Source organism: Uranotaenia lowii, chromosome 3, assembly GCF_029784155.1.
Source record: "Uranotaenia lowii strain MFRU-FL chromosome 3, ASM2978415v1, whole genome shotgun sequence".
Lineage (NCBI taxonomy): Eukaryota > Metazoa > Arthropoda > Insecta > Diptera > Culicidae > Uranotaenia > Uranotaenia lowii.
In genome coordinates this window covers 271,232,436-271,259,996 of record NC_073693.1, presented here as the reverse complement: position 1 = coordinate 271,259,996, position 27,561 = coordinate 271,232,436, and the positions used below count along the sequence as shown (strand labels likewise).

At 36.4% G+C, this 27,561-nt stretch overlaps 1 protein-coding gene across 1 annotated transcript in view; it reads left to right on the top strand.

Moving 5' to 3' along the window:
* LOC129757714 (uncharacterized) overlaps positions 1-27,021 on the top strand; it is a 468,755-nt gene extending 441,734 nt beyond the window's left edge. The window contains 3 exon segments of the mRNA XM_055755003.1: positions 17,417-17,594; positions 17,708-17,719; positions 25,101-27,021. Coding sequence (XP_055610978.1) covers positions 17,417-17,594; positions 17,708-17,719; positions 25,101-26,121 — 1,211 coding nt within the window. The 3' untranslated portion in view covers positions 26,122-27,021.
* The last annotated feature ends 540 nt before the right edge of the window (positions 27,022-27,561 follow it).

Genomic DNA, 27,561 nt, shown 5'->3' with positions numbered 1-27,561 from the left:
AACATCAATAACGCACCGACAAAAAGCTCGAATTGTGTGGATGGATGATGGGGGCTCTCCCTTCGGACAAATTCATCATCGCCATTTTTCAATGTTCGCGCGCTTCCGGCGGCACTTTCTGGAGAGCTGAACTGCGACAAACTTTGTTCTTAGCGGGTCAAAACGAAATGAAATGGGACCACACTTTTTCCGGGAAGAAAATTGAATCGCGAAACTTTAAAGCTATCAATATGATTCTCGGGAACAAGATTAGATTTCTAAACTTTTTTGAAGAACAGGAAATGTCCCAAGTTGTTAAACGTGCATTTATCAAAGCATATTTTCTCGTTTTTCGTTGTTCTCGTTCCACAGACAGTGGAATTAATGAAATCGTGAATATGAAGGGAAAAAGCAAATTTATTCAAGTGCATTTGTCTCATATAATTTGTATCAGGTATCTTCTCAATGGAGCTCCTAAACGGTCAAAAGTGACGAATTTATTAATTTGAATATGCACTTCTAATGTTCCATTTAAGCCTTCAAAACGAATTACAATCGAATTCTTTTGAGTGGTAAAAATTGGCTTTTACTCTAAGCCTTCCTTAGGTGGTTGGCTTATAAAACATTTCCACTTTTTAATAATTAATGGAACCTGAATAAAACGTACAAAACCAAAATACTTACAACTTTTTTCCTTCATTTTTTTTTATTTTGAGGGAAAAAAACAGAAAAAAAATTATTTTTATTTAATGTTGCATCCAGAACAGATTTTTACCAAATAAACCTAATAAATTAGCACTGTAATATATTTTATGGTGCTTCATAAATAGAATAAGATTTTATTGTGATCATTCTTAAAGGCTCACCTGAGGCAGAATATTTTCTGTTTTGAATAAGTTTGTCATCAAAAAGATAAATTTGTGTAATATTTTGCGGAAAAACTAAATTCATGACGATATCCTTGCACTGCAAAGAAGCTCAAACTTAGCTCATCTCTGATACAAAGAAGTAGTCTAGCCAAACTTCAGTTTATTACTCTTATAAAGCTTCTATTTAAGAATGTTTTCTGGGACTTTTAGCTACGTAAGAAGTTCTCTGGCAATTTTGATCTTGGAAACAGCCAATGGCTTTGTATCGCCAAATGAATAAAAATCAATTACAGTAGTTTTTCGATTTTATCACTGTCAAAAAAATTTTTATCGTGAATATGGCGAAACCGTGAATTTAGCGAAACTAAAAATTGAAGTTGAAAAAAGTATTATTACTGTCTTTAATCAATAATTTATAATGTTTTCAGTAGTGGAAACGTTTTGTATCAATAAATTTTAATCATAAGACGTAATTATCAAAGATTACTAAACAAAAAGGATCGTTTTCAGTTCAAATTATTCTTCTCTAAAGCAAATTTTTAGGTTTTTTCATGAAATACAACCATGTTGTATATCCATTTGATAGTCTACATCTAATTAAAGTGAATTATTTTGTTTTAATGGAAATTTAACAGTCTCTTATTTCGATTTTGAAAAAAAGTTTAAAGAAATAAGCATCAAAAAAAATTTTCTGCTAATTTCAAATTTCAATATTTTAATCTTAATACCTTTGATTAACCTCAAAAGTGTATTTATTCGAAAAATATTTAAAAATTTGCTCAACTTAGACTTTTACAGTGTGTTTCTCGAAATTTACTCTATGGGCAGATAATCTATTGTCTTTATATGTAGAAAAACAGAAATCTTATTCAAATTTTCAGACAAAGCTAGCAGAATTTCATTTTGGTCTTCCAAAATTATCCATCCAGACAATACTAAAGGCTATCCAATAAGTATTACGCACGCCACCCTTTAAAATACACAAGTTCAACAAAGAAATCAGAGACACTTATCTCTTTTCAAAAACGCTTAAATTCACCCACAATTTTATATGATTCGCATAACCAAAAAAGTTTAATTTTTTAAAGCGACTAACCAACACAAGTAACAACACTAGCATCAGCGTGACGTTAAAATACTTGTGTCGATTATTACAAGCATTTTTAAAATCCAAATGACGATTTTTAACACTATACAGATAAAATAAGCAGTTCAATGGCATTTTCATATTATTGGATACCTACACTGCCGGCCAAAAGTTTGGGATCACCCGATAAAAAACATGCAAATTTTGATCGTTCATATCTCAGCCGTCTTAGGACATATTGCAAATCTTCTGATCTCATTTTAAAGATAATGAGCAATAGCTATTTTGGAGGTATTTTGCCCATAAATAATGTTTTAGTTTTGCACCTAAAACTTAACCTAAAGTTAGAACATTTTCAAAAAATCGCACTCAATATTCAAAGCCAATCATCTCGCGAAAGGGTGAACCAAATTTCAAAATTTGAGTTGCATTAGAATCCTTATTCTATACTTCTCAAAACACAATCAAAAAGTTTTGTGCAAAAATTTAACAATGTACTATTAATTAAAAAAATAGACACTTAAGTTATCGTCCAAAAGTTTGGGATCACCTCTAGTATGGTGTATCGGCCAAAAGTTTGGGGTCATTCTTTTAAAAACATGCAAATTTATTTCATTCATATCATTCTCATCTAACATCGTATTGCAAATCTGGAGGGTGCATTTGAAAGCTTAGGAATTGTTGTTTTTTCATAAATTCATTAAAAAATTATATTTTAAATCCATAACCATAAAAAATAAGTGTGATTTTTCAAAAAACAATTAATTTCAGGTAAATTTTGTATGGTTATCACTTTAAAATATAATTTTTTAATGAATTTATGAAAAAACAACAATTCCTAAGCTTTCAAATGCACCCTTCAGATGTGCAATACGATGTTAGATGAGAAAGATATGAATGAGATAAATTTACATGTTTTTGGCCGATACACCATACTGAGGGGTGATCCCAAACTTTTGGACGATAACTTAAGTGTCTACTTTATAAATTAAAAGTACATCCTTAAATTTTTGCACAAAACTTTTTGATTGTGTTTTGAGAAGTATAGAATAAGGATTCTAATGCAACTTCAATTTTGAAATTTGGTTCACCCTATCGCGAGATGATTGGCTTTGAATATTGAGTGCGATTTTTTGAAAATGTTCTAACTTTAGGTAAAGTTTTAGGTGCAAAACTAAAACATTATTTATGGGCAAAATACCTCCGAAATAGCTATTGCTCATTATCTTTCAAATGTGATCAGAAGATTCGCAATATGTCCTAAGACGGCTGAGATATGAACGATCAAAATTTGCATGTTTTTTAGCGGGTGATCCCAAACTTTTGGCCGGCAGTGTATATACTATTACATAAACCATAAAAAATATCATAAACAAAGACACTCTATACTTTTGAATGAAAATTAAGGACCTGGAAATGGTTTCTGAATGATTTCTTAAAAAGCGTGACAAAATCGAAACAATAACCGTGATATAATCGAGCGTGAATTTTGGCGAGTATTGATAAAATCGAATAGTGATAAAATCGAGAAACTACTGTATATAATTTTGAAAATATTAACAATTAACTGTATTAAGTTGACTTACTGTGCACATCATTATTTTGCTTTTTCACTTGTTTTCTCACTCAGGCCATCCGTGTTTTTTTTTTATGAAATCAGAATGCTTCTCATCTTGATTGCAATTATAAAGTAAGCTGAACTTTCATAAATTCTCTTTCTTTATCTGCAAACCAACATTAGACTTTCAATTTGCGATTTTTTTTTTTCATTTGCGATTGATTTTTTCATAAATTCTTTCAACACTCTAATACTGTGTCATCTATTTTCCGCCAAAGAAAAATTTTATAAATTGTTGATTCAACTATAGGACAAGGTTGAAAAGAAATAACCTTTCCTTCAATAAGAGATAATACAGCATCAGATCAGATATACTTTAACCGATATACACCACTAAACGAGAAAACGGGAGACACGAATAGCGCTATCTGGCGACAGAAATGGAAGTATTACAGTGTGAGTTTTTTCGGAGCTTTGTCAAAGGTGCCAGGTGTTCTGATTTTTAAGGATTTGTTCTGATTTCCTGTTTTTTTTTTTGTTTTTTATTGGGGATTTTAGGCCTCTTGGGTTTATTCATCCCATACACAGAGTCCCTTACAAACAGCAGTCCTGATTTTCAAAATACCTTCCTGATTATTGAAAAATTCCCGAAATTTCCTGATTTTTAAAAATTGTGCTTCAAGCAAGATATCTTGCTTTGCCCTGATTAAAAAAAAAAAAAACTCGATAAGGATCAAATTTGTTGTTAAATTATGATTTCATGTTTATGCAATCTATTGGTGTCTTGAAAAATTAAGATTTTTTTTATCGCGGTGTACTAATTTTTGACAAAACCACCTGGCACCTTTGTTGGACAATCACAAAAGATGTTGATCACTACTTTTTTCTATAAATTATGTGCAATGATAAAAACACTATTTGAGAAATCTGATTAAATCTCCAATTTTTTTTAGTTTGCCCGAACAGTTTGAGTTCAGTATAGTTCTTTTAATAGCAGATACAAAAAATAGTAATCTATATATATAAAAAGCAATTTCTGTATGTTTGTTTGTTTGTTTGTTTGTTTGTTTGTTTGTTTGTTTGTTTGTTTGTTTGTTTGTCCTCTATAGACTCAGTCGTCTTAAGAGCTAGAGAGCTGAAATTTGGCATGGATGCTCATTAGGACCAGGAATGATGAAAAATGTTTTTAGATTTTCGGATGACCCCTTCTGAAGGGGGTCGTCCATACAAGACAAATATTGTTTTCGCGATATTGACGTTACTTTTCATCGGATCGTGTTGAAAATTTGCACATGAATGGTTTTGAAAGACGAGCAATCGATTTCAGGTGTCAAATTTTGTGTAAGGGGTCGGTCAAAGGGGTCGTCCATATTAAATGTTCGGTGTTTTCGCGATATTGACGTTATTATACATCGTATTCAGATGAAAAGTGGTACACGACAGTTTTGAGTGACGTGCAATCGATTTGGGGTATCAAATTTAGTGTAAGGGGCCGGCAAAAGGGGTCGTCCATATTAAATTTCCAGTATCTTAGTGATCTTGACGTTTTTATAAACCGGATTGAGATGAAAATTTGCACATAGGAGTTATTAGGAACAAACAACTGATTTCACTTATCGAAACTAAAATGAGGGGTCGGCCAAAGGGGTCGTCCATATTAACTATTTACTGTTGATGCCATATTGTCGTTATTATACATCGGATTCAGACGAAAATTGGAACACGAGAGTTTTGAGAGACGAGCAATGGATTTCAGATATTAAATTCAGTGTAAGGGACCTGCAAAAGGGGTCGTCCATATTAACCTTTCAATATTTTTGCAATATCGTCGTTATTATACATAGGATTGGGATGAAAATTTGCACACGGTAGTTTTCAGGGACGGGCAATCGATTTTAGATGTCAAATGTTTTGCCAGGGGTCGACGAAAGGGGTCGTCTAAATAAATTAAATTTTCACTGTTTCTAGCAATATTGACGTTATTATACAATGGATTACTATGAAAATTTGCACACGGGAGTTTTGAGGGATGGGCTATCGATTTCAGTTATCAAAGATTGTATAAGAGCCCCCGAATGGCGTTTAGCTGGATGGCAATAATTGCGTTGTTATGCAATGATTTAGTCGAAATTTATACACGTGGTTTTTTTTAAATGGTCAATTGATTCCTGATTTCAAATTTAGCAGCAGACGACAGCAAAGTGATCGTCCAATATTTTTGCAATTATTACTTAACAATGAATTCAGAAGTGCATCTGGAAAATGCTTGGTAATTAACTTTCATACAAACTGTTCATGACATATTCCAAGTTGAAAGCGAAACGGAGTTCGTATGGGATCAGCTAGTCTATATATGTATATAAAAAGCAATTTCTGTATGTTTGTTTGTTTGTTTGTTTGTTTGTTTGTTTGTTTGTTTGTCCTCTATAGACTCAGCCGTCTTAAGAGCTAGAGAGCTGAAAATTGGCATGAATGCTCATTAGGACCAGGAATGATGAAAAATGTTTTCAGATTTTCGGATGACCCCTTCTGAAGGGGGTCGTCCATACAAGACAAATATTGTTTTCGCGATATTGACGTAATTTTTCGTCGGATTGTGATGAAAATTTGCACATAAGGATTTTGAGAGATGGGCAATTGGTTTCAGGTATTGAATTTAGGGTCAGGGGTCGGCAAAGGGGGTCGTCCAAATCAATTATTCAATATTTTTTAATATTAACGTTAATATGCATCGGATTGAGATGAAAATTTGGGCTCGGATATTTTTAGAGACGGGCAATCGATTACCGATAACAAATTTTGTGTAAGGGGCCAGCCAAAGGGGTCGTCCATATGAACTGTCCCCCTTTTTGCGATATTCACGTTATTATACATCGTATTCAGATGAAAATTGGTGCACGAAAGTTTTGAATGACGTGCAATCGATTTCATGTATTAAATTTAGTTTAAGGGGCCGGCAAAAGGGGTCGTCCTTATTAATTTTTCAATATTTTCGTGATATTGACGTTATTATACATCGGATTGAGATGAAAACTTTCACATCAGAATTATTAAGGACAAACAATTGATTCCAATTATCCAATTTTGGGTCAGGGGTCAGCCAAAAGGATCGCCATATTAACTATTCCCTTTTTTGCGATATTGACGTTATAATGCAATGAATTGGTTTGAAAATTCGCACATGGGAGTTTTGAGAGATGGGCAATCGATTGCAGATATCAAAGTTTGTAAACGAGGCCACTGAAATAGGCTAAGGTATTTGGCAATAATTCTGTTTTTATACAACGATTGACTCGAAATTTATACACGGGGGTTGCGACAGTCTGTCTGTTGTTATCTGATTTCAATATTTGTATTAAACGACAAAAAGAGGTACTTCCTATTTAACTGTTAAATTTGTATTTGCAATAGTTACTAGAGTCTGTATCGCATCGAGACGAAAATTCATATATGGAGGTTTTCACACGGTCAATTGATCCTGAGATCAAATTAAATACCTTACGACAGAAAAGGTGATCACTGATCATCCATATTACGTGTTCAACATTTTTGCAATAATTGCTTAACAATGCTTTCGGAAATGCATCTGAAAAATGCTTGGCGATTGACATTCATTCAAATTGTTCATAACATATTCTAAGTTGAAAACGAAACGGAGTTCGTATGGGATCAGCTAGTCTATATATATAAAAAGCAATTATCTGTATGTTTGTTTGTTTGTTTGTCCTCTATAGACTCAGCCGTCTTAAAAGCTAGAGATCTGAAATTTGGCATGGATACTCATTAGGACCAGGAATGATGAAAAATGTTTTTAGATTTTTGGACGACCCCTTCTGAAGGGGGTCGTCCATACAAGACAAATATTGTTGTCACGTTATTGACGTTATTTTCCCTCGGATTGTGATGAAAATTTGCACATGAGTGTTTTGAGAGACGAGCAATCGATTACAGTTATCAAATTTAGGGTCAGGGGTCGGCCAAAGGGGTCGTCCATATCAAATGATTAATGTTTTTGCGATATTGGCGTTATTATACACCCGATTGTGATGAAAATTTGCACATGAGTGTTTTGAGAGACGAACAATCGATTACAGTTGTCAAATTTAGGGATAGGGGTCGGCAAAAGGGGTCGTCCATATTCACTGATTTATGTTTCTGCGATATTGGCGTTATTATACATCGGATTGTGATGAAAATTTGCACATGAGTGTTTTGAGAGACGAGCAATCGATTACAGTAATTAAATTTAGGGTTTGAGGTCGGCAAAAGGGGTCGTCCATATTCACTGATTAATGTTTTTGCGATATTGGCTTTATTTTACATTGGATTGTGATGAAAATTTGTACATGAGTGTTTTGAGAGACGAGCAATCGATTTCAGTTATCAAATTTAGGGTCAGGGATCGTCCATATTCACTGATTAATGTTTTTGCGATATTGGCGTTATTATACATCGGATTATGATGGAAATTTGCACATGAGTGTTTTGAGAGACGAGCAATCGATTACAGTTATCAAATTTAGGGCTTGAGGTCGGCACAAGGGGTCGTCCATATCCACTGATTAATGTTTTTGCGATATTAGCTTAATTTTACATTGGATTGTGATGAAAATTTTTGAACATGAGTGTTTTGAAAGACGAGCAATCGATTTCAAGTTTCGAATTGCGGATCAGAAGTCGGCTGAAGGAGTCGTCCATACCCAACTTTAATGTTTTTGCGATTTTGACGTTATTCTACATTGGATTGAGATGAAAATTTCCGCATAGGAGTTTTGAGGGACGTTCTTTTGCTTTCATGTTTCAAATCTTGACTCAGGGGTCGGCAAAAGGGGTTATTATCTGTTCACTGTTTTTACGATATTCTCTTGATTGAGCATAGAATTGTAATGAAAATTGGCACATGGGAGTTTAACAGAAAAGATAATTGATTTCAGGTGTCAAGTTTTGAATCGTGGTCAAAAAAAAGGCCGTCCATGTTAGTTGCTCACTGTTTTCGCGATATTGTCGTGATCATGCATCGGATGGAAATGAAAATGTTCAGATGAGGGTTTTAAACTATGAGCAATTGACTCCAGGTAGCATGTTCCGTGTCAAGGGTCGGCGAAAGGGGCGTCTATATTCACTGATCACTGTTTTCAAGTTCCTGACGTTATTTTACATATAATTTGAAAAGAAAAAATGGCACAAGGAAGTATTGAGGAAGGTAAAATTGGTTTCAATTATCGAATTTCGGGCCATGGGACAGAAAAAGAGGGTTTCATTGAAAATTCAGTGTTTTGTGCAATAATTTTGTTGGAGACAGTTAATTGATACCAATTTAAGTGTGAAGGTCAAGCAAAAGAGTCGTACACATAAACAAATAGTACATGTTTCTGCCATAATGTCTAGATTTTGCAACCGATCGAGAAAAAAACACTCTCACATAAATTTTAATAAAAATCCAATCAAGTAGCGACTTTAAACACTGTTGAATATTTTCCCCAAAATTGTCGAAAGAATGTTTCGAATTCATTTTCTAAACTCATTTTGACGTACCAGTGATTTAAAGCGAAACGAAGTTCGTACGGGATCAGCTAGTTGATAGATATATGTTGAAGTTAATTTAGCATTAGTCAGAATCGCTTTTATTTAACTTTACAATAATCGAGAAAGGATTCATGTTGATTTATGCTTGTTGGAGATGTATTAGCTGTTTCAAATTTATTATACCTATTTGCTAAATAAAATTAATTTATTTTAATTATGATTCAATCTCTCAAATCCACATACAAGTTTGACAAATCCACGTCCTTGAAATATAATGATGCAAATTTGCTTCTTCAATGTAGAATTGTTAGTCTTTTATTTTTTTTTTTTTGTTTAAGTACGGTATATTTGGCAATTATTTGTAGGCATTGAACTATTGAACCTGGTTAAAAAAATATGAATTATAAAATGAAATTTAACTATCGTCTCTCGATGTTAAATACAAATTTTGTATAATTTTCTATTATTTATGATAGATATTTGATAAATGAACTAACAAAACTCATATTTTGAAGATGATTAGCCAATTTGTTTTGAAATTTCCAGATTTTAACAAGAAAAACCTAGCACAGTTAAAAAAAAAACTTTGTTATTCAAAATCTTCGAAAAAACTCATGAACGACTAGATCGGATAGCGCATTATTGCTAGCTAAATTTAAATGCATCTATGGGTAATTTTACGGAATTTTATGTTTTACCAATTCTAATAAAAAAGTGTTTTTACAACTATTTTTGGTGCCTCTCTGCCTTTCATCTACTATACTGCCGTTCTAAGCAAGAATGTCCCATGTGACTTTCGGGTCATTTTCACTTTTTTGCTGGAAACGGTCTCTTTTAGTGTTAACTTCCGAATAAAAACACAAACAAGTATATTTTGTTCTGAACGTATACGAAATTTTCATCAAGGTGGTTGTCTCTATATTGATAGTTCTACGCAAGAATGTCACACTAGAGAAAATTCTATGAAAAATGCAAATTTTATCAAAAAATTGTCTTAAGATGAGTTCAAACTGTTGAATTTAATGTTATCCACTGGAAAGAACTCTGAAATAGAGGGCAGAGGAAGAGCGAGAAGCCTTGAGTGTTTTATTCAGAGAAATTTTAACTAAACACTTTTCGGTAGGCACTACTTACAGGATCCAACCTCAACTTTATATTTTTATAAACAAATTCTCAAATAACTCAAATAACTCATGCTAAACAGTTTTTGGGAAAGAAATAAATTACTCAAGCTTTTAAAATGATAGAAAAATTGTAGCCGTGTGGCAGTTTTTCGTAGAACTAGCATCGGCATGCGTTCTGATTCTACGCAAAAGTGTCACTCGGAGCATTTTTGGCTCTAGTTTGCTGTTTTTTTTTGGAGGAAATGTAATTTTTTTGGCAGAAAACATTGTAAAATGATTAACTTGAACTGTTCACTTCGAAAAAACTGTCTGTGAATTTTTAGTTTGAGAGAAAAATTGAAAATATAGCTGATATTTCAATCGCGTTTTTCTCGTTTGCACTTTTTTCCACTTGGGACAATCTTGCTTAGAACGGCAGTGTACCTATCCCAAATATTATGAAGTTTAACTTTCCTGAGTTCAATTAAAATAACTCATCCGTCATCTAGTATTGAGAAAGTATTGATACGTATTGGGTAAAATATACCAAAAAAAAACTCATTAAATGAATGTTATTTTCATTAACTGTAGAATGTCTGAAGAATTTATGCAAATTTGAGCAGTTTTGTTTACCTAAGGCTATTGAATTTTAAATAATTTTATCCGAAATTGAAAATTCATCGCAAACAAAATCTTCAAATCAACTGGGTGATCAACAATAAAACCTCATAAGAAATTTATCAAAAATATTTGCCCTGTTACACATTTTGTGGGTAAATATTTTCAAAGCGTGGAATAGTTTCTTAAAAATTTTTTTTTTACTTTTTATATACCGTGAACTGGGGTAACTTTGATCAACATGAAATATTTGCAGATAATCATAATTAACTAGGTTAAAAGTTAAAATATCTGAAAACTTTAAAATACGTTTGAAAGCCTATAAATTGAGTTACAAATAAGCTAAATTCGATTTCTATTGGAAGATTTTTGATATAACTCACAATGTAATTTTAAAATCTTAAAATATCTGGTTTTTCAAAGGCTCTCAAACAAACATCTCTCCTGATCAAATTTAGGCATAAAGGAGCAAATGGGTTGTGTTTATGTGAAAGTTCAACTTCTTTCTTTGTTTAGGTTTAGTTCAATTGTTATTTTTATGGTAATGGGGTGATAATTTTTGGATATTAAAAAAAACGGTGATTTTCCATGAGGAAGCCCGTGTAGTAAAAATGGCTAAATTTCTATCAAGTGGTTTAATTTGAAGAAAAAAAAAGAGCATGGTAACAGTGCGAGGATCTAGGAAATTGCATGAAGACAAAATTTCGTTTGTTTTTAAGGCCAAAAAAATCGAGAAATGTTTATAATTTTTACCCCTAGATGTATGCAGGAACATTGTCAATCTTTTGATTATGAAAGTTTTTGAAAAAATAGCCTTGAAAAAAACAGTTTAGTCCTAAAAAAAACTGTTTTTAATGTTTATGCATTTTGTGCTACATTTCACAGTAAAAGTAGTTTTGAAGATGTAGAGGTACCTTCAAAACCATAGTGATCAAAGATACCCCGAAACTCGTACACCCAAAATTTAGCCTCTGTGCCAATGGCGTGTAGTCAATTTCATAGCATCATTGGTACAAGAAGATAACGCGACCGGCACTGATTCGATTTGCGCCCACCGGCATTAACCTCCCAGCGCAACCGAATTGCGTATGTCTGAATGAAACAAAATAAAAACGTTTGCGCTTCCCTCCCCATCGCATCACAAGCCGAAGAAGGATGGAAATAAATACCGGCCAACACCAGGCAGCCAGCGAACCGAGCACTGTGCGTGTGAATGTAGCAAAAGCAACAACAAAAACATCCTTCTAATTCAATCAACCGGCAAACACGGCTAAGCTGTGCGTGTGTATGTAGCAAAAGCAACAACAAAAACATTCCTTCAATTCACCGGCAAACAACACCGGCCAAGCTGCCCGGCTTCAGCAGCTGTGTATATGTAGCGTGTGTATGTAATAGCAGGCAGTAAGCAAAGCACAGTTATCATTCAATGGGTTTCCCGTTCCTTCACTCCCGTTCCCTTTCCCGTTTCCATCTTAAGACAAAGGAATGCATTGAAAGGAACGCCGGGAAGCCGCCGTTGTACGTTTTTTGTGATTGATCGGTAACAGAAAGCCTATGACAAATATACCTCGTCCTGCATGAAGCTCGAATAGTACACTGGTTAGAATGTCGGACTGGCAAGACGATACAATTGGTGATGAGAGTTCGATTCTCACTACAGCGCTGGGGTTTTAATTTTTATTTTCTTGTTTCTGGGATGAATTATCCAATAGGAAGGAAATCCCATAAAATGTTTTTCTTGTTTCGCTTGAATGTAGTGGTCATCATTTTGGTTGGGAGCCGAGTCCTTATGCCAGTTACGGTTTTTCAAACATACCGTCTTCGGCACAGTGCACATTTCAGAGCATTATCGGCACAGAGATTTGCTAAAAAGGCATTGGATTTTTGCAACCTCTTCTATGGGTGTAATCTGCACCCATAGAAGAGGTTGCAAAAATCCAATGCCTTTTTAGCAAATCTATGTGCCGATAATGCTCTGAAATGTGCACTGTGCCGAAGACGGTATGTTTGAAAAACCGTAACTGGCATAAGGACTCGGCTCCCAACCAAAATGATGACCACTACATTCAAGCGAAACAAGAAAAACATTTTATGGGATTTCCTTCCTATTGGATAATTCATCCCAGAAACAAGAAAATAAAAATTAAAACCCCAGCGCTGTAGTGAGAATCGAACTCTCATCACCAATTGTATCGTCTTGCCAGTCCGACATTCTAACCAGTGTACTATTCGAGCTTCATGCAGGACGAGGTATATTTGTCATAGGCTTTCTGTTACCGATCAATCACAAAAAACGTACAACGGCGGCTTCCCGGCGTTCCTTTCAATGCATTCCTTTGTCTTAAGATGGAAACGGGAAAGGGAACGGGAGTGAAGGAACGGGAAACCCATTGAATGATAACTGTGCTTTGCTTACTGCCTGCTATTACATACACACGCTACATATACACAGCTGCTGAAGCCGGGCAGCTTGGCCGGTGTTGTTTGCCGGTGAATTGAAGGAATGTTTTTGTTGTTGCTTTTGCTACATACACACGCACAGCTTAGCCGTGTTTGCCGGTTGATTGAATTAGAAGGATGTTTTTGTTGTTGCTTTTGCTACATTCACACGCACAGTGCTCGGTTCGCTGGCTGCCTGGTGTTGGCCGGTATTTATTTCCATCCTTCTTCGGCTTGTGATGCGATGGGAAGGGACGCGAAAACGTTTTTATTTTGTTTCATTCAGACATACGCAATTCGGTTACGCTGGGAGGTTAATGCCGGTGGGCGCAAATCGAATCAGTGCCGGTCGCGTTATCTTCTTGTACCAATGATGCTATGAAATTGACTACACGCCATTGGCACAGAGGCTGAATTTTGGGTGTGGTTTTGTAACAAACATTTAAATATTACCACCAATGTCGTTTGTATTTACTGCAATCAATGATCATGATTTATACTCCTCACTTCAGTAAGTGTTTTTAATACTTTAAGGTATTACGAAAAAGCAACCCCCTCCAAAATATTCAAAAATGAATGAAAAAAGTGATCAAAGTTCCCCCAGTTTACGGTATTCAAGTTGCCATAATTTTCATGGTGAAAGAAAAATAATAAAGTTTTTATTTATTATAACTGGTATCCTAAGGTTGCCAGAATTTTTTCCACCCCTATCCGGGCCTAGCAATTCCGGGCATTTTTTCAAAAAAACCTGGCAAAATCCGGGCATGCATTTTAATTTTTCAAATCCTAAAACCGGGCAAAAACCGGGCACAACTTAGGTGTAATTATACATAAAAGCAAAGAAAAAATGCAAAAAAAAATGAAATTAATATTTTATTAATGTAATTGCTGATTTCCAAAAACTTTTTGGAACACTTAAATATTTAAAGGTTTATAAAAGTAAATCAGCAAAATTATTTGAAACAACCGTTGAAAATTTCCATACCGTTAATCGATTTTGCTAAAACTTACTCAAAAACTTTGATTTTTTTGGTTTCTTTGAAAAAATTGTGAAAAAATCCGGGCAATATCCGGACTTTTTTCACGATATCCGGGCAACCGGGCCGGACCGGACTTTATCGAAATTTTGCATCAAATATCCGGGCAAACCCGGATAAAACCGGGCAATCTGGCAAGCTTATGGTATCCCTGACTAAGTTGTATCCGGAATACACGCTATATCACAGTTATACGAATTTCTCGATTTCTCGATTAGTATTCCATTTTGTCCGCTAGAGGTTGTTGATGCTGTCGCCTTTTTCGTTGTATGGAGAAAACGGCTGTGGTAAATATTGGTTAAGTATATTTGATTGAACCATACATTTTTTTTTCGATTCCTTCCATTTTGCTTCATGCATCATGCACATTTATTGCTTAAAAACGCATATTTTGACTGACGTCTCTGGTGATTTTTCCCGTACGCATCAGCTTCTAACTTTACAACAGAGCAACTAAAAAATAGAAAAAAAAACCACAACAAATATGATTTTTCTAGTTCCTAAGACAACATTGACAGTGGTTGATTTACACAAATAAACTCAACTTCTATATGAAAGTGCAAATGATATTAAGCTGAACCGGTTTGAGAGATGCTTACTGTACATTTTTTTCTTCATTTTTCATCATTTATATTATTTTAACTACCACCTTTTTTTACTCTCTAGAGCCACCTTTTTGTAGGTTTCTGTTCATATCATTTCTTTCGCAACCATCTTTCCTTATTCTAACATTGCTTTCTTTTCTTGATACAAAAAACAACTTCAAACAAAAAATTTCTTAATACAGGCTAATAAGACAATCTTCATCCTCTTTGTAAAATGATGGTACTAGTTCCTGACATATTAAAAATTTTGCTATTTTGAAAAATTCCACGCACACTTCACTTTATCTTTAAAAACTTGTTTAATAGGTTTTTTTTTTTTCAAACAAATTGGAGCCTGTTGAAAACTAAGAATTCAACGCCGGTTCCAGTGCTGGAATACAGTTATCTTTATTCATTACGTCTGTATAAAAAAATATTGCGACACCAATAATGTCATGCCCTTTTTTTCATAATGTCAAGAATCAAATCAATATTTTTGGGTAGTTTTATACACAAATTAACTTCAAAAATCAAAAAAAAAAAAAGTTAATCGATGGAGCCTTGAGTGTAAAATTGAACGCATTTTCCAGGACTTTTCAGCATATTGTACTGTTTCAGCCATTTTCAGAAAAAACTACACTAAATAACAGAAAAATATAGAAGGTGGAATAACTTTTTTGCCTAATTAGAAACGAAGTATGGTCTTCGACAAAGTCGTTCAGCGAAAAATTTTATAAATTGGCCCAAAAACCATTAGCAGGCTCAGTTCCACAGAAGAAACAAAAATGATGATAATTTTCCAGAACAAAATATTCAACTTTCGCATACAAACATAAAAGCTCAAACTTACTCATATAAACGTTACTTAAAAATTCTGCAAAAAATCATGGATGAGTTTTGAATCAAAGCGAAGCCATAAAGACAAATTGACAAATTCAAAAATGACCCCAAATAGGCTCAGTCTACGAAACATATCCCTCAAGCTATCAGTTTTGTCATAACCTTTTATTTATGTATTAATTTAGAATGCTTCCCATCGTGTTGCGAACACTTTATTCGAACTCTCTGGAGCCACTTGTTTTTTTTTAACTAATTCTGTGCAGTGCACTCCTTTTTCAAACGATTCTCGAAATCCAACTTCCTAAAAATAATTTTCAATATCTCTAGCCAGTTTGATCAATTTATAAAAAAAAAACTTTTTTACAGGAGTTTGAATAAACATATCGATTCAGGCGATATTGCAACATTACAATGTTCAATGCAATTATTGTTTCAGCAAAAAAGGAAATTGAGTTTCTGCACTATGTACAACAGTATCGAAACAGGCCTTTATTTAATTCACAAACAAAAACACGATTACCGTGATACCGTGATTGCCGGAAACGGCTCTTTATGAGCGTGATACTGGAAACATAAAAAAAAAACCAGAAAGAATCATACAAATATCAAGCCAGCAAACAGAGCACCAAAATTGCTATCAAAACATCCCCGGCATGTTGTAATCCCCGCTATGGGAGCAATCAATGAAATTGATTGATAATGTTGTTAATTAATTTCCTTTTGTTTGATTTGGACCAGCAAGGCAGAATGTGTTCCGAACGAACGTGCTGATGGGCGTTTCAATAGCAATCCGGGGTACTGGAAGGTTAATACAGTCATCTCTGGAGCCACTTCAATTCAAAAATTCTTTGGAGACACTTCCGATCGAAAATATTCTGTTCTGGATTTTTTTTTCAATGTTAGGTAGTTTTTTTCTATGAATATTGTTAAACCAGCTACAAAAAAATCAGTTTTAAAGTTCAATAAACTCAATTACCCTCTTGTCACTGTACTTGAACCATCTGTACCCATAAGCTATCGCTTTTTGCATTCGAAAAGCCGTCGTTGGTCGTCCCGCACCAAAACAAGCCGCGTGTAGGTGGTGGATTTCTAACCCCTGGCCGTGGAACCGGGAAAATTTGCCCCCATATTTTCCGGCTACACAAAGCACCGACCGCCATCAGCTGAATCGTGATAAGATAATGGAAAATTAATACCGAGTACCAACATAGGTACACCATCATCATTTCGTCTCATTTTGTCGTCGTCCTCAGTTTGTTTACAGTCGATCCGGCGATTGTGTGATTGAAATTTTATGGCACCGTGACGTCAAAATTGTTGCTGCCTTGGTGAAACAAAAATTAAAGACTAACAGAGATAGTGGTCGTGTCGCGATAAGATATTTAAGTGGGTCGAAAATGCATCAATGAAGCGAAAGTTTGATGCTATCACAACAACGAAATTGATGGAAAATTGCCAAGAGGTGACGTCCGTATGGCTTTGAAGTAGGGCTTAAATTTATCGATATTATCGGGATTTGGTCACTTTATAGTGCAATTAGTGTGGTACATTCTAGGAAAATTGACAGCTTGTTGCTCAACTAATGTTGTCAACGAATCAATAATTCAATTTAAACTTTAAGGGGATATAATCTAAACTAGGTTTTTGATTCCCCCTTCACTCAAAACTCATGAAATTCTCAACCTTTCATATTAAGCTAGAGTTCACTAAACCACTTGACCCCAAACGAACCCACTAAATGCAAAGTAATTTCAACCTTTAAACCCACTCAAACAGGATCATCATGGCGCATCCACATGTCGCAGCAAACGTGCAACTTGCTGGAGCAGGCCGGGGGCTACGTGATTGACCCGCGAGGACCTATCGAGATCAAGGGCAAAGGTAAAATGAACACCTACTGGCTGCTAGGGAAGAAAGGGTTCGACAAGGTGCTGCCCACGCCACCACCGATTGGGTAAGTCATTTCAATTTATCAAGTTTGTATTAAATACCTTCCCATTCGGTTTTTGCAAATGCATCCTCACTAACTAAATTTAATTACTTTATTTACTGCTGCCGTGCTTCTAGGGAATCTCACGGGTAAGGATTTGGAAATAGAACTAATTTCTTAATTGACGTTGGGTAAATCAAACCGTTTATTGAATGCATTGTTTTGAAATTGAAACTCAATAAAACTTTCCCAAAAGTAGAATACAAGCATAATTGATAGGATAACTTATAGAAGAGTTTTTGCTATAGTCCCTAGCACTAAATACAATGTTGTGCTTTCAACCATTTAACGTTGGATTCGTTTTGCTTTCGAGGCTTTGCCAAGATTTTCAAACACATTCCTGAATAAAAAAAAATATGAAAAGAAAAAATATTTTAAAGAGGTTCTTTAAAGTAGGTACCAAATTAAAGTCTCCTTGATTTTTAGAGTACACCTTTGTTATGATAGCCACAAAAATTGTCTCTTTTCGCTGGACTTGCTGGACACTTGGCTTAGATCCCGCAGCTTGTCCTTAAGTTTGGGGCGACTGTTTTTTGCACACGCTTGTCTTTTGTGCCTGGCTAAATCCTCGAAGACCTAGTTTCAAAGTTCTTAATTAAGAAATTAGTTTTCCATGCTATTGCCATTTTTTTCATCTGTTGGCATTTCTTTTTTATTATTTAGTTGCTTTTTTTCCTTTGTATTTTATGAAATTGCACGGCGACCGTATTACTACTTCGGGTTCATGGCACAGTGGGTTGACTCATGGTGTACGCTCCCGCGTATACCTTCCTCAGTACTAAGCGACCTCTCCTCTAACGACTTTAGATGCGACCACCTGCCACTCTCAATACAGACTCAGAGTCTTATCTACCCTTTTAACGTTGACCCAGCGAGATACATTGACTTTACACTGCATTCGTTGGATTTATATGATTCCCGGCTAATAATTTACCATTAACAAATTGAGACGACGCGACGCTAAAGGCAGCCTTATCTCGAGTTTTTTTGTCTTGTTTATAGTTCGTCTATACATATGATGTCCTTTCCAGAGAAGGGAAATTTTTATTCCCGCATCTTTGATTGTGAACTTGGATACTCCCTGCCAATTGAGTTACTAGTAGCATCAACCTTACTTGCTACAACAGGAGTCTGGCTCACATCCTTTTACTGGCCTGACAACCTTTGACAACCCTGGTTTTTCGCCAGTCAAGTGCACACAATGCAAGAGATCTTGAAACAGGTTGAGCACCACTGACTTTCTGTGTGTGCTGCAGGGCAACTATTACCCAAAACACAAACACGCAAAACACGCAATGTAAAAGCAATTTTACATTTTTACTCACACGACATTTAAAAAACCTAAGCTAGCTTAACATAATAACTACTTACGGGCCCGTACCCTACTTTAAAGACAAACATCTGACAGCCAACACTAAAAGCAGTAATATCACAGCTCGGTTTCGTAATGTATCACGGCATATCACAGTTTCTGCTTTCTGCTGGATCTGTTCCGGCTGTAGCGTCAATTTTCTCCTGGATCCTGTTCAAGATCACTTTGCAGAGTACTTCGGGACCTTTACGAGGATATCCTGCATCCAGTCGGCCGGGAATGTTACAGTATCCCAGATGTCAGCGAAAAGACGGTGCAACATTTGTGCTGACAAGGCAGGGTCGGCTTCCAGCGAGGATTCAACAATCTCAGGTGCTTTGTTAAATTTCATGTCTTTGATTGCCGCTTCTTTTTCAGCCAGCTAGTGCGCTTCCGAGTTGATGTTATAATTACTGTTAATACTTACTGTTAGCGCTTCGAGTTGCGGGTTCTGTTGGCTATCGCTATTCGTGACTCAGAAGAGTTGTTCGAAGTGCTAAGTCCATCGCTTGAACTGATCTGTTCGATCGGTCAATATCTAACTGACCTGCTCGGTCTTTAGCGGCATTCTTGCATTAGTCTTTGCACCACTAAGGTGGCGAAAAATGTCATAAAGTAATCGGATAGGGAGTTTATTTTATAAGTTGATCACCTTGGTGGAAAATCCATTTTACGGATTGCGTTCCAAAGCGTCCCCTCAGTATGCTACTCTGAGTCCATAGGTGCAACTGATCGACGCTTGATACTATATACCCCTACGCCATAAACTCCACCTGGGGTCTCTGATCATAATTCCCATCCGGACCTGCATCGAAGGCTGTACCCGAGATGGAAGACCAAGTTCGCGTTTAAACGCTCATCGGCTTACTCAATTTCAAGTGCAAACTCCAGCATATATACCCTTCCTCTTGTTACGATTCAAGACTAAGAACCTAGAACCTCTCCCCTGACGACTCGAGGTCCGGCCTTTATTTGTTACTCGTGACTCGCTTGATTTCCACAACTATCGTGCGCTCCACCTATGTTCGAGACCGCTACAAGAGACCAATAACCTCTCCTCTATCGACTCGAGATCTTGACTCCGCTTGGTTTGTCTCGAGACTCTCTCCACTTTGCCTGTCCGTGTGCCGAATCGAGAGCAGCTTATCCTAGAATCGCGCCTGTCACAGCACACGTACGGGTCTTTAACGCTTGCGACTCAGATGAATTCCGACGGTGATGTCATCCTACCCGACTCGAGTGGCTCATCCGACGATGACGTGAGACCACTCTACCCGAGATCATTCCGCAACGTGAATACTCTTTTCCCTGCGAGCTCGACTGCGGAGAAGGCCATGTCTTATCCCCACAGCCTCCGTCGCAGAGAGCGCGTTTGACTCGGATACTCCGCGACGGTAACGTTGGAGGTATCCTACATACAGACGCACGACGTATCAGGCAGCTCGGCGTACGCAGAAGGTTGAGTCTTATCTTTGTATGCTTTACTGCTAGGATCGGACACACACTACTTGAATGTTCCCCGCCGAAAGGGTATTCTACTCCGACTGTGGTCCGGTCTTCCTCATTCCTTCGGCTGGCAACTTTGGGGCTGGCAACCCTAGACTTTTTGCCCGCCGTGGGCCGAATCGAGAGCAGCTTATCTTAGACTCGCGCCTGTCACAGCACACGTACGGGTCTTTCACGCTTACGACTCATATGAACCCCGAAGGTGATGTCATCCTACCCGACTCGAGTGGCTCATCCAACGGCGACGTGAGACCACTCTTCCCGAGAGTATTGCGCGATGTGAATACTCTCCCCCTTACGAGTTCGATTGCGGAGAAGGTCATGTCTTATCCCCGTAGCCCCCGTCGCAGAGGGCGCGTTTGACTCGGATACTCCGCGACGGTAACGTTGGAGGTATCCTACATACAGACGCGCCCCGTACCAGGCAGCTCGGTATACGCAGAAGGTTGAGTCTTATCTTTTTATGCTTTACTGCCAGGATCGGACGCACACTACTCAGATGCAGTCCGACAAAGGATGACTCCTACACCGTTCGCGGACTGGTGCTGGTTCCAACTCTTCTTCAGGGCGGTCATGATCCGGGTGAACCAATCGCTGACTACGCGCCAAGTATTGGCATCCTCACACATCCTCCGCACGATGTTGTCGTCTGTCGTGTCTGGTCCGCAGGCGGAAAGCATGTTAGTGAGTACCCCTTCGAACCTCGGACAGATGAACACTACGTGCTCTGGTATCTCTACTGTGTCACCGCAGGTTGGGCAGAATTGCGAGGCCACGTGTACAAACCGATGGTGGTACTGCATAAAGCATCCGTGACCAGTCAGGAATTGTGTCATGCAGAAATCCACCTTTCCATGTCTCTGGTCCATCCAGGACCCGACATTAGGGATCAAGCGATGGGTCCACCGGCCACGTTCCGAGCTGTCCCACTGGTGCTGCCAGCTGGACATCGAGGCCTCTCGATCTCGTTGCAGAAGATATTTTCCTCTAGCAACACCGAGATGGGCATGACCCCGTCACAACAACAGCAGCTACCGAGGATACCGTTCGGTATGCGCTGATAACTAACAGTTCATCAGCCGCTGCACGCTGCAGATCTTTTGCAGATTACACTGCCTGCTCAAGGCTGCCTTCCAGGCTGCCGCTCTGTTCCGCAAAATGGACGAGAGCACACTCGCCAAAACCCTCCTTTTGCTGCAGCGGAATGGCTAGGGAGTTTATCCAGGCTCTCTTGTATCGCTGTACTATGTTGTTTTGTGTCCAACTTGTTTACGTTTTCATGTGTTCTAGTTTGACAGCTTACACTCTGATAATAAAAATGCATCTTTGGCTTGCTTTCTAATCTATTGGTAGGATCGACAACAAACTCAAGAATAAACAGCTACACGAAATAAATTAAAACGCTACAAGCATGCATAAATTATGACAATGGAATCATTCTACACCATTCGTGGCATACTTCATGCACCAATTCCTTCCCAAAGCAATCATGAGCAAATCAATCGGTGAAAACGTACTAAGAATCGGTGGTCTTGTCACCACAAGTTGGGCAGAGTAAATAGTTCTCGAATTCGAACTGGTAGCAGTCCATTACGTGATGTGTGTGTGAGTTTTTTTTATATCCAAACGTTCGGGTTCAGACGACAAGACTATCTTCCCTCGGAGATGTCCCACAGTTGCTGCCAGTTGGCTCTCGATATCTATCTAGTATATTTCCGTACGTTAGGCTTGTCCTTGTTGACATAGCAGAAGACATTATCCTCAAACGAAAGTTAAATTGGTGAGCACGGCACCCGCAGAAGCGTTGCCCTCTCCTTAGGTCGCTCTGCCTCTAATCGCTGTCTAGATGACAGAGCAAATGCACCCAGTATGCTTCAACCATTCTGGAAACCTAGCTGTGTGTTGAAAAGTTTACTTTTACCCTTCGGAATACCATCAGATCGGCCTCTGGTTCACATTATGTTTAACATTACCAGCACTAGAACCGGTATGAAATGGGTTTTCTTCTGTATATAGTTTTATTGCAATTTTTCAATTCATTTCTAAAGAAGTTCTATTGTCACTGGAACAGCTTTGGCGGTTGATTCATTCAAAAGAACGGTTTTGACGCTACTTTTAAACATTTTTTGTGGCCATGATCTTGAGAAATTTAAAAAACTATTTTCATATGAGCAACATACAGCTTTTAACTTCAGGTTTCTCAGGCACTAAGTGAATTTTTTCCCATGCACCGTAAACTGAGGAACTTTGATCAACATGAAATTTTTGCAAATAATCATCATTAATTAAGTCTGAAGTAAAAATATCTTAAAGCTGTTTTCTACGTTTGAAAGCCTATAAATTGAGTTTCAAAAAGGCTTAATTTGGTTTGTAGTTGAAGATTTTTTTATATTACTTAAAATGTACTTTTAGAGTTTTAACATATCTGTTTTTTCGAAGACGCACAAACAAACACCTCTCCTGATAAAATGATAGCATTTAAAAGCGAATGGGTTATTTTAAATGAATGTTAAACTTTTTTACTTTGTATAGGTATAGTTTTATAGTTATTTTAAAGGTCAGTTTATGATAATTTTTGCATATTAAAAAAATTGACATTTTCTATGTGAAGCCTGTATAGAACAAATGGCTAAAAACCCTATCAAATGGCTAATATTGAATAAAAAAAAAAGAACATAGGAACAGTGGGAGGACCTAGGTAATTGCATGAAGGTAAAATTTCATTTGTTTTTGAGACGAAAAATTTCGAGAATGTTTTTTTGGCCCCTAAATGCATGCAGTAACATTGTCCATCTTTTGAGTATATTTGTTTTTGAAAGAAAAAGTTACCCCGAAACATAAAATCTGGTCAAACATCTTTAAAATAAATTATTTTAGCTGAATGTTGTCTGGAAATCATATTTGAGTCACATTACAAGCTTTCCAAAACTATAAATTTTGTTAAAAAATCGTTTGGAAGCCAAAAGAGTTTTAGCGGAAAAAGTATTAGGGGTCATTTGACCCCCGGCGGTATAAAAAGGTATACCATATACATTTTTCGAAATCTACAAACTTTTAAAAAAGAAATAATGTAAAAATTTATGCATTTTCAAAATAAAAATAGTCATGTAGAAAAATTGCGAAATTATAATAGAAGTCATTTGAGATTAAACATGTCATTTGATCCCCTCCGGTACGTTTAGTGTTGAATCCAATCAAAGTATTGTCGCTGAATCCCCAAATCGGAGTTTTCGTCAACATCAGCGAAGGCAATATCACTGACGACATTTCGTATTGAACAGACATCTATCAAACATCTTCCAAATGTTGGAACCAAACAAATCAGGAAGTAATTGAAAATATTTTGACTGAACGAAGTATGTAAAAGCATCATGATTAAGATTGCCAGAATTTTTCCAGCATTTTTTACGGGCCGGCCAAATCCAGGCTATTTTGTCTAAATACCTTGCAAAATCCGGGCATTTGATTCCAAAATCTTGACTAAAAATCTGGGAAAATATTCTAACTCAGGGTTTACTCAACACAAATCAAGAAGAAAAAACTTGAAACAATTTTTTTCATCAGCAGCTTCTAAATTGTATTCTAGGCTTTCAAAAAACTGTTCATAATTATTTTTATAAAACTTGATCCGTTTTGGATGCCTAAATGAAAAAAATTGCAACACAATTTGTTTTTTTTTTTTGTTTTTTTTGGCAAATAAAGTGAATAAATCCGGGCAAAATCCGGGCATTTTTACGGGCAACCGGGCCGGACCAAACTTTTGTCAAATTTTGTATGAAATATCCTGGCAAACCCGGATAAAACCGGGCAATCTGGAAACCTTAATCATGATGCCTTAAATAAAAACTTAGTCATATTAAGACTCGAACGAATGCAATAGTCTTTTCTGCTTATGATAAAAAAAAAATGCCTTAAAATATGTAAGATGTATCACTTTTAATTTATTCTCAGCGAGTATATAGCAAGATAGAGTTTTTTAATCTGACTTTTCCATACTTGTTCAGTTAAACGTCTGGTCCCAAAAAAAATTCTAGATTATTGAAAGAAAATAAATTTATGAAACAATACATAAACCGTATGTAAATGACATGCCCAGGAGGATGTTTTCACTGTTTGTAGGGGTATAAAAGAGAAACTGTTTGGAATCTGAATCCATGATTGCTGTTAAATTATGAGTAAATGTACAACAACAGTGTTTTGGTATCACGACGTCAGTCTCCCTTGATATAAATTTGTAAGTTTGGTATCAGAAATCAGTTTGATACCATTCAGTTAGGAATTGTTCATTTCTAGGATTTCCTAACTATTGCCTGGGAAAAAAACTCTAGCTTATAGAGGTTTTGTGGTAGAAAAACCCTGAGAGCCTGTATCCTGTGAATTACATTATTTATATCTTTGAAGGCAAGTCGTTGAGCTCTGAAGAGTGTATAACACTTTCTCAACAACTTTGGGTTAGGGTACATTATTTTTATCAACCTTTTGAATGTGATTAAATATACAATTGTTTAGTTTATTGAAAATATTCTTTTTATTATTAAAATGAAACATCTATGAACAATTTAAACATTTAAACATTAAACAACTAATTCAACTTATTTTGTTTTACTCTCCAGTTTGGACTTAGCGATCATCCGCAAGTCGTTGTGCCAATCGGAACAGAATAACGTTCAGGGCAATCCGAAAGCATCGAGCAGCCACAACGGATCAACGGCGAACCATTCATCGAGCCACTCGCCATCGGTGACCGGAGAATCCATCGACGTCAAGGTAGAAATCACACCTCCCGTCGGCTCCAACGATCCTCATCTGATCGCATCCATCTCGTTCGATTCCAACTCGAGCAATGCGAATACTAGTTATACTTTGAATATGGCGGACTTTCAACCTAAGACTCCTGTCCCCAGTCCTCATTCGCGTAAAATGTCGGAGCTCGTTTCGGAGACGGCGTTCTTGAGTGCTAATTCCAGCTTCAATAGGTTGAACCCATCTCCTCCGGGTACTTCTTCAACAAGGCTGTTTAAGAGGATTGAGGAGCTGATAGACTTAAGCTCACCGTATAACTACTACAAGTGTCTGAGCCCCAGCGAAAGCAATTTGGCCCAATGCCTTGAGAACCGGTATCTGGGAGGTTATCAGTTGAATCGTATGGACAGCTCCAGTAAACCCGGATCGACTAGATTTCTGAGGCGGCAGTTTAGTCTGGACAAGGACGATGTTGGTCCTTCGATAAGTCAGAAAGCTACTCTGGATACCATTTCCTCCATATCGGTCGATCGGGAACAGCTAGCTCGCATGGGAACTCTCTCTTCGATTCCGTCCATCAGTTCGGCGACTTCCGTTTCGTTGGGTTCGAAACAGCAGCGGCTCGGCATGACCAAGCAGCAATCGGCCAGCGTAGCCCAAGATCTGGAGAAGATCGAAGAGATTCCCATTTCTCCACAGTCCTTCCTCATGAACCACAACACGGCCTGTACAAATAGTACTTCCAGTTTGCAGTCGGAGGCCCCATTGGAGAGTATGCTTCCGCGGCCAAGATCTGCGGCCACCGTTGAACCAGCTCCGTCTTCGACGACTAATACGCTTCGCAATGGTAAAGAGCTTTGTCTGAGTATCGAAGGGCTTGGGTTGAGGTGAGCTCAGTTTCCCAGGGGGACCAGCAGCTTGGAACGGTAATTGAGATGGGTTTTCCTCATTTTTTCATCAGAAAAATCGAGTTAGAACCGGAAAATTATGCTTTGGTAATGATCAAATGGGTTCAAAGATAGCCCTTCGATACTTTTAGTTAACCAAGAAAAATAACAAACAGCAAAGCTGTTCCAAAAAATTATCATTTTATCAGAAGAAAAGGAAACAGGCAAAAGCTAAGCACCTCTGGAAAGTTAACTTAAGTAAGAGAATATTTAGAAATCATATACCTACATATATCTTCGATAATAAGCTGTGAATTAGAAGGTAAGCGCTAGCGTTGCATCAATGGAACCCTTCTTTAGGTCCCTCAGCGAGGCACTGCTGAACTAGTGATTAGTGATATGTAGCTGATTGAAATATTTAGTTTGAACTTTTCATATTCTATGTTATTAGATCTTTTAAGACTGTATACAAAACATAAAATGAAATTAAACCATCCTTCCTACCCATTGTTTTTGAACGTATTCCATAAGCAATCTGACAATCTATTCGAGAAGAAGATTTTCGTTGGAAATTGTAATACAGGGGATAGAATAATGGTTGCAATATTTCATCGAGAGTTTTTTTTTCTTTCCAAATACGATTGAAGAAGAAAACCGATGGCAAGAAACTTGATTGGATGATTGCAAATATTTGCATGATTTTATATAATATTTTATATAATGGATTTTAATTAATTTAAATGGATTTAAATGCATTCGTGCATAAGTGAATGAATTAAATGAATTTAAATTTGTATGATTTCAGTCTATTTAATCGAAATCAAAGCAATTATTTGTTATATCAAATGTATTAAATTTTTTTTAATAATTTTAAATGAACCACAATGAATTTCAATGAACGAAAATAATTTCAATTAGAATTTTTTTAATTTGAATGAATTGTAATAAATTTAACAAAACGAAAAAAATGAAGGTTGAAATCTGTTTTAAATTGATAAGAATAATAAAAAAAATTAAAATGAACAAAATTGATTTTAAACCATTGAGAAAGAATTGAAATGAATTCAAAAGAAATGAAATCGGTTGAAATAAATTGAAATGAATTGAAATGAATTGAAATAAATTGAAATGAATTGAAATGAATTGAAATGAATTGAAATGAATTGAAATGAATTGAAATGAATTGAAATGAATTGAAATGAATTGAAATGAATTGAAATGAATTGAAATGAATTGAAATGAATTGAAATGAATTGAAATGAATTGAAATGAATTGAAATGAATTGAAATGAATTGAAATGAATTGAAATGAATTGAAATGAATTGAAATGAATTGAAATGAATTGAAATGAATTGAAATGAATTGAAATGAATTGAAATGAATTGAAATGAATTGAAATGAATTGAAATGCATTGAAATGAATTGAAATGAATTGAAATGAAT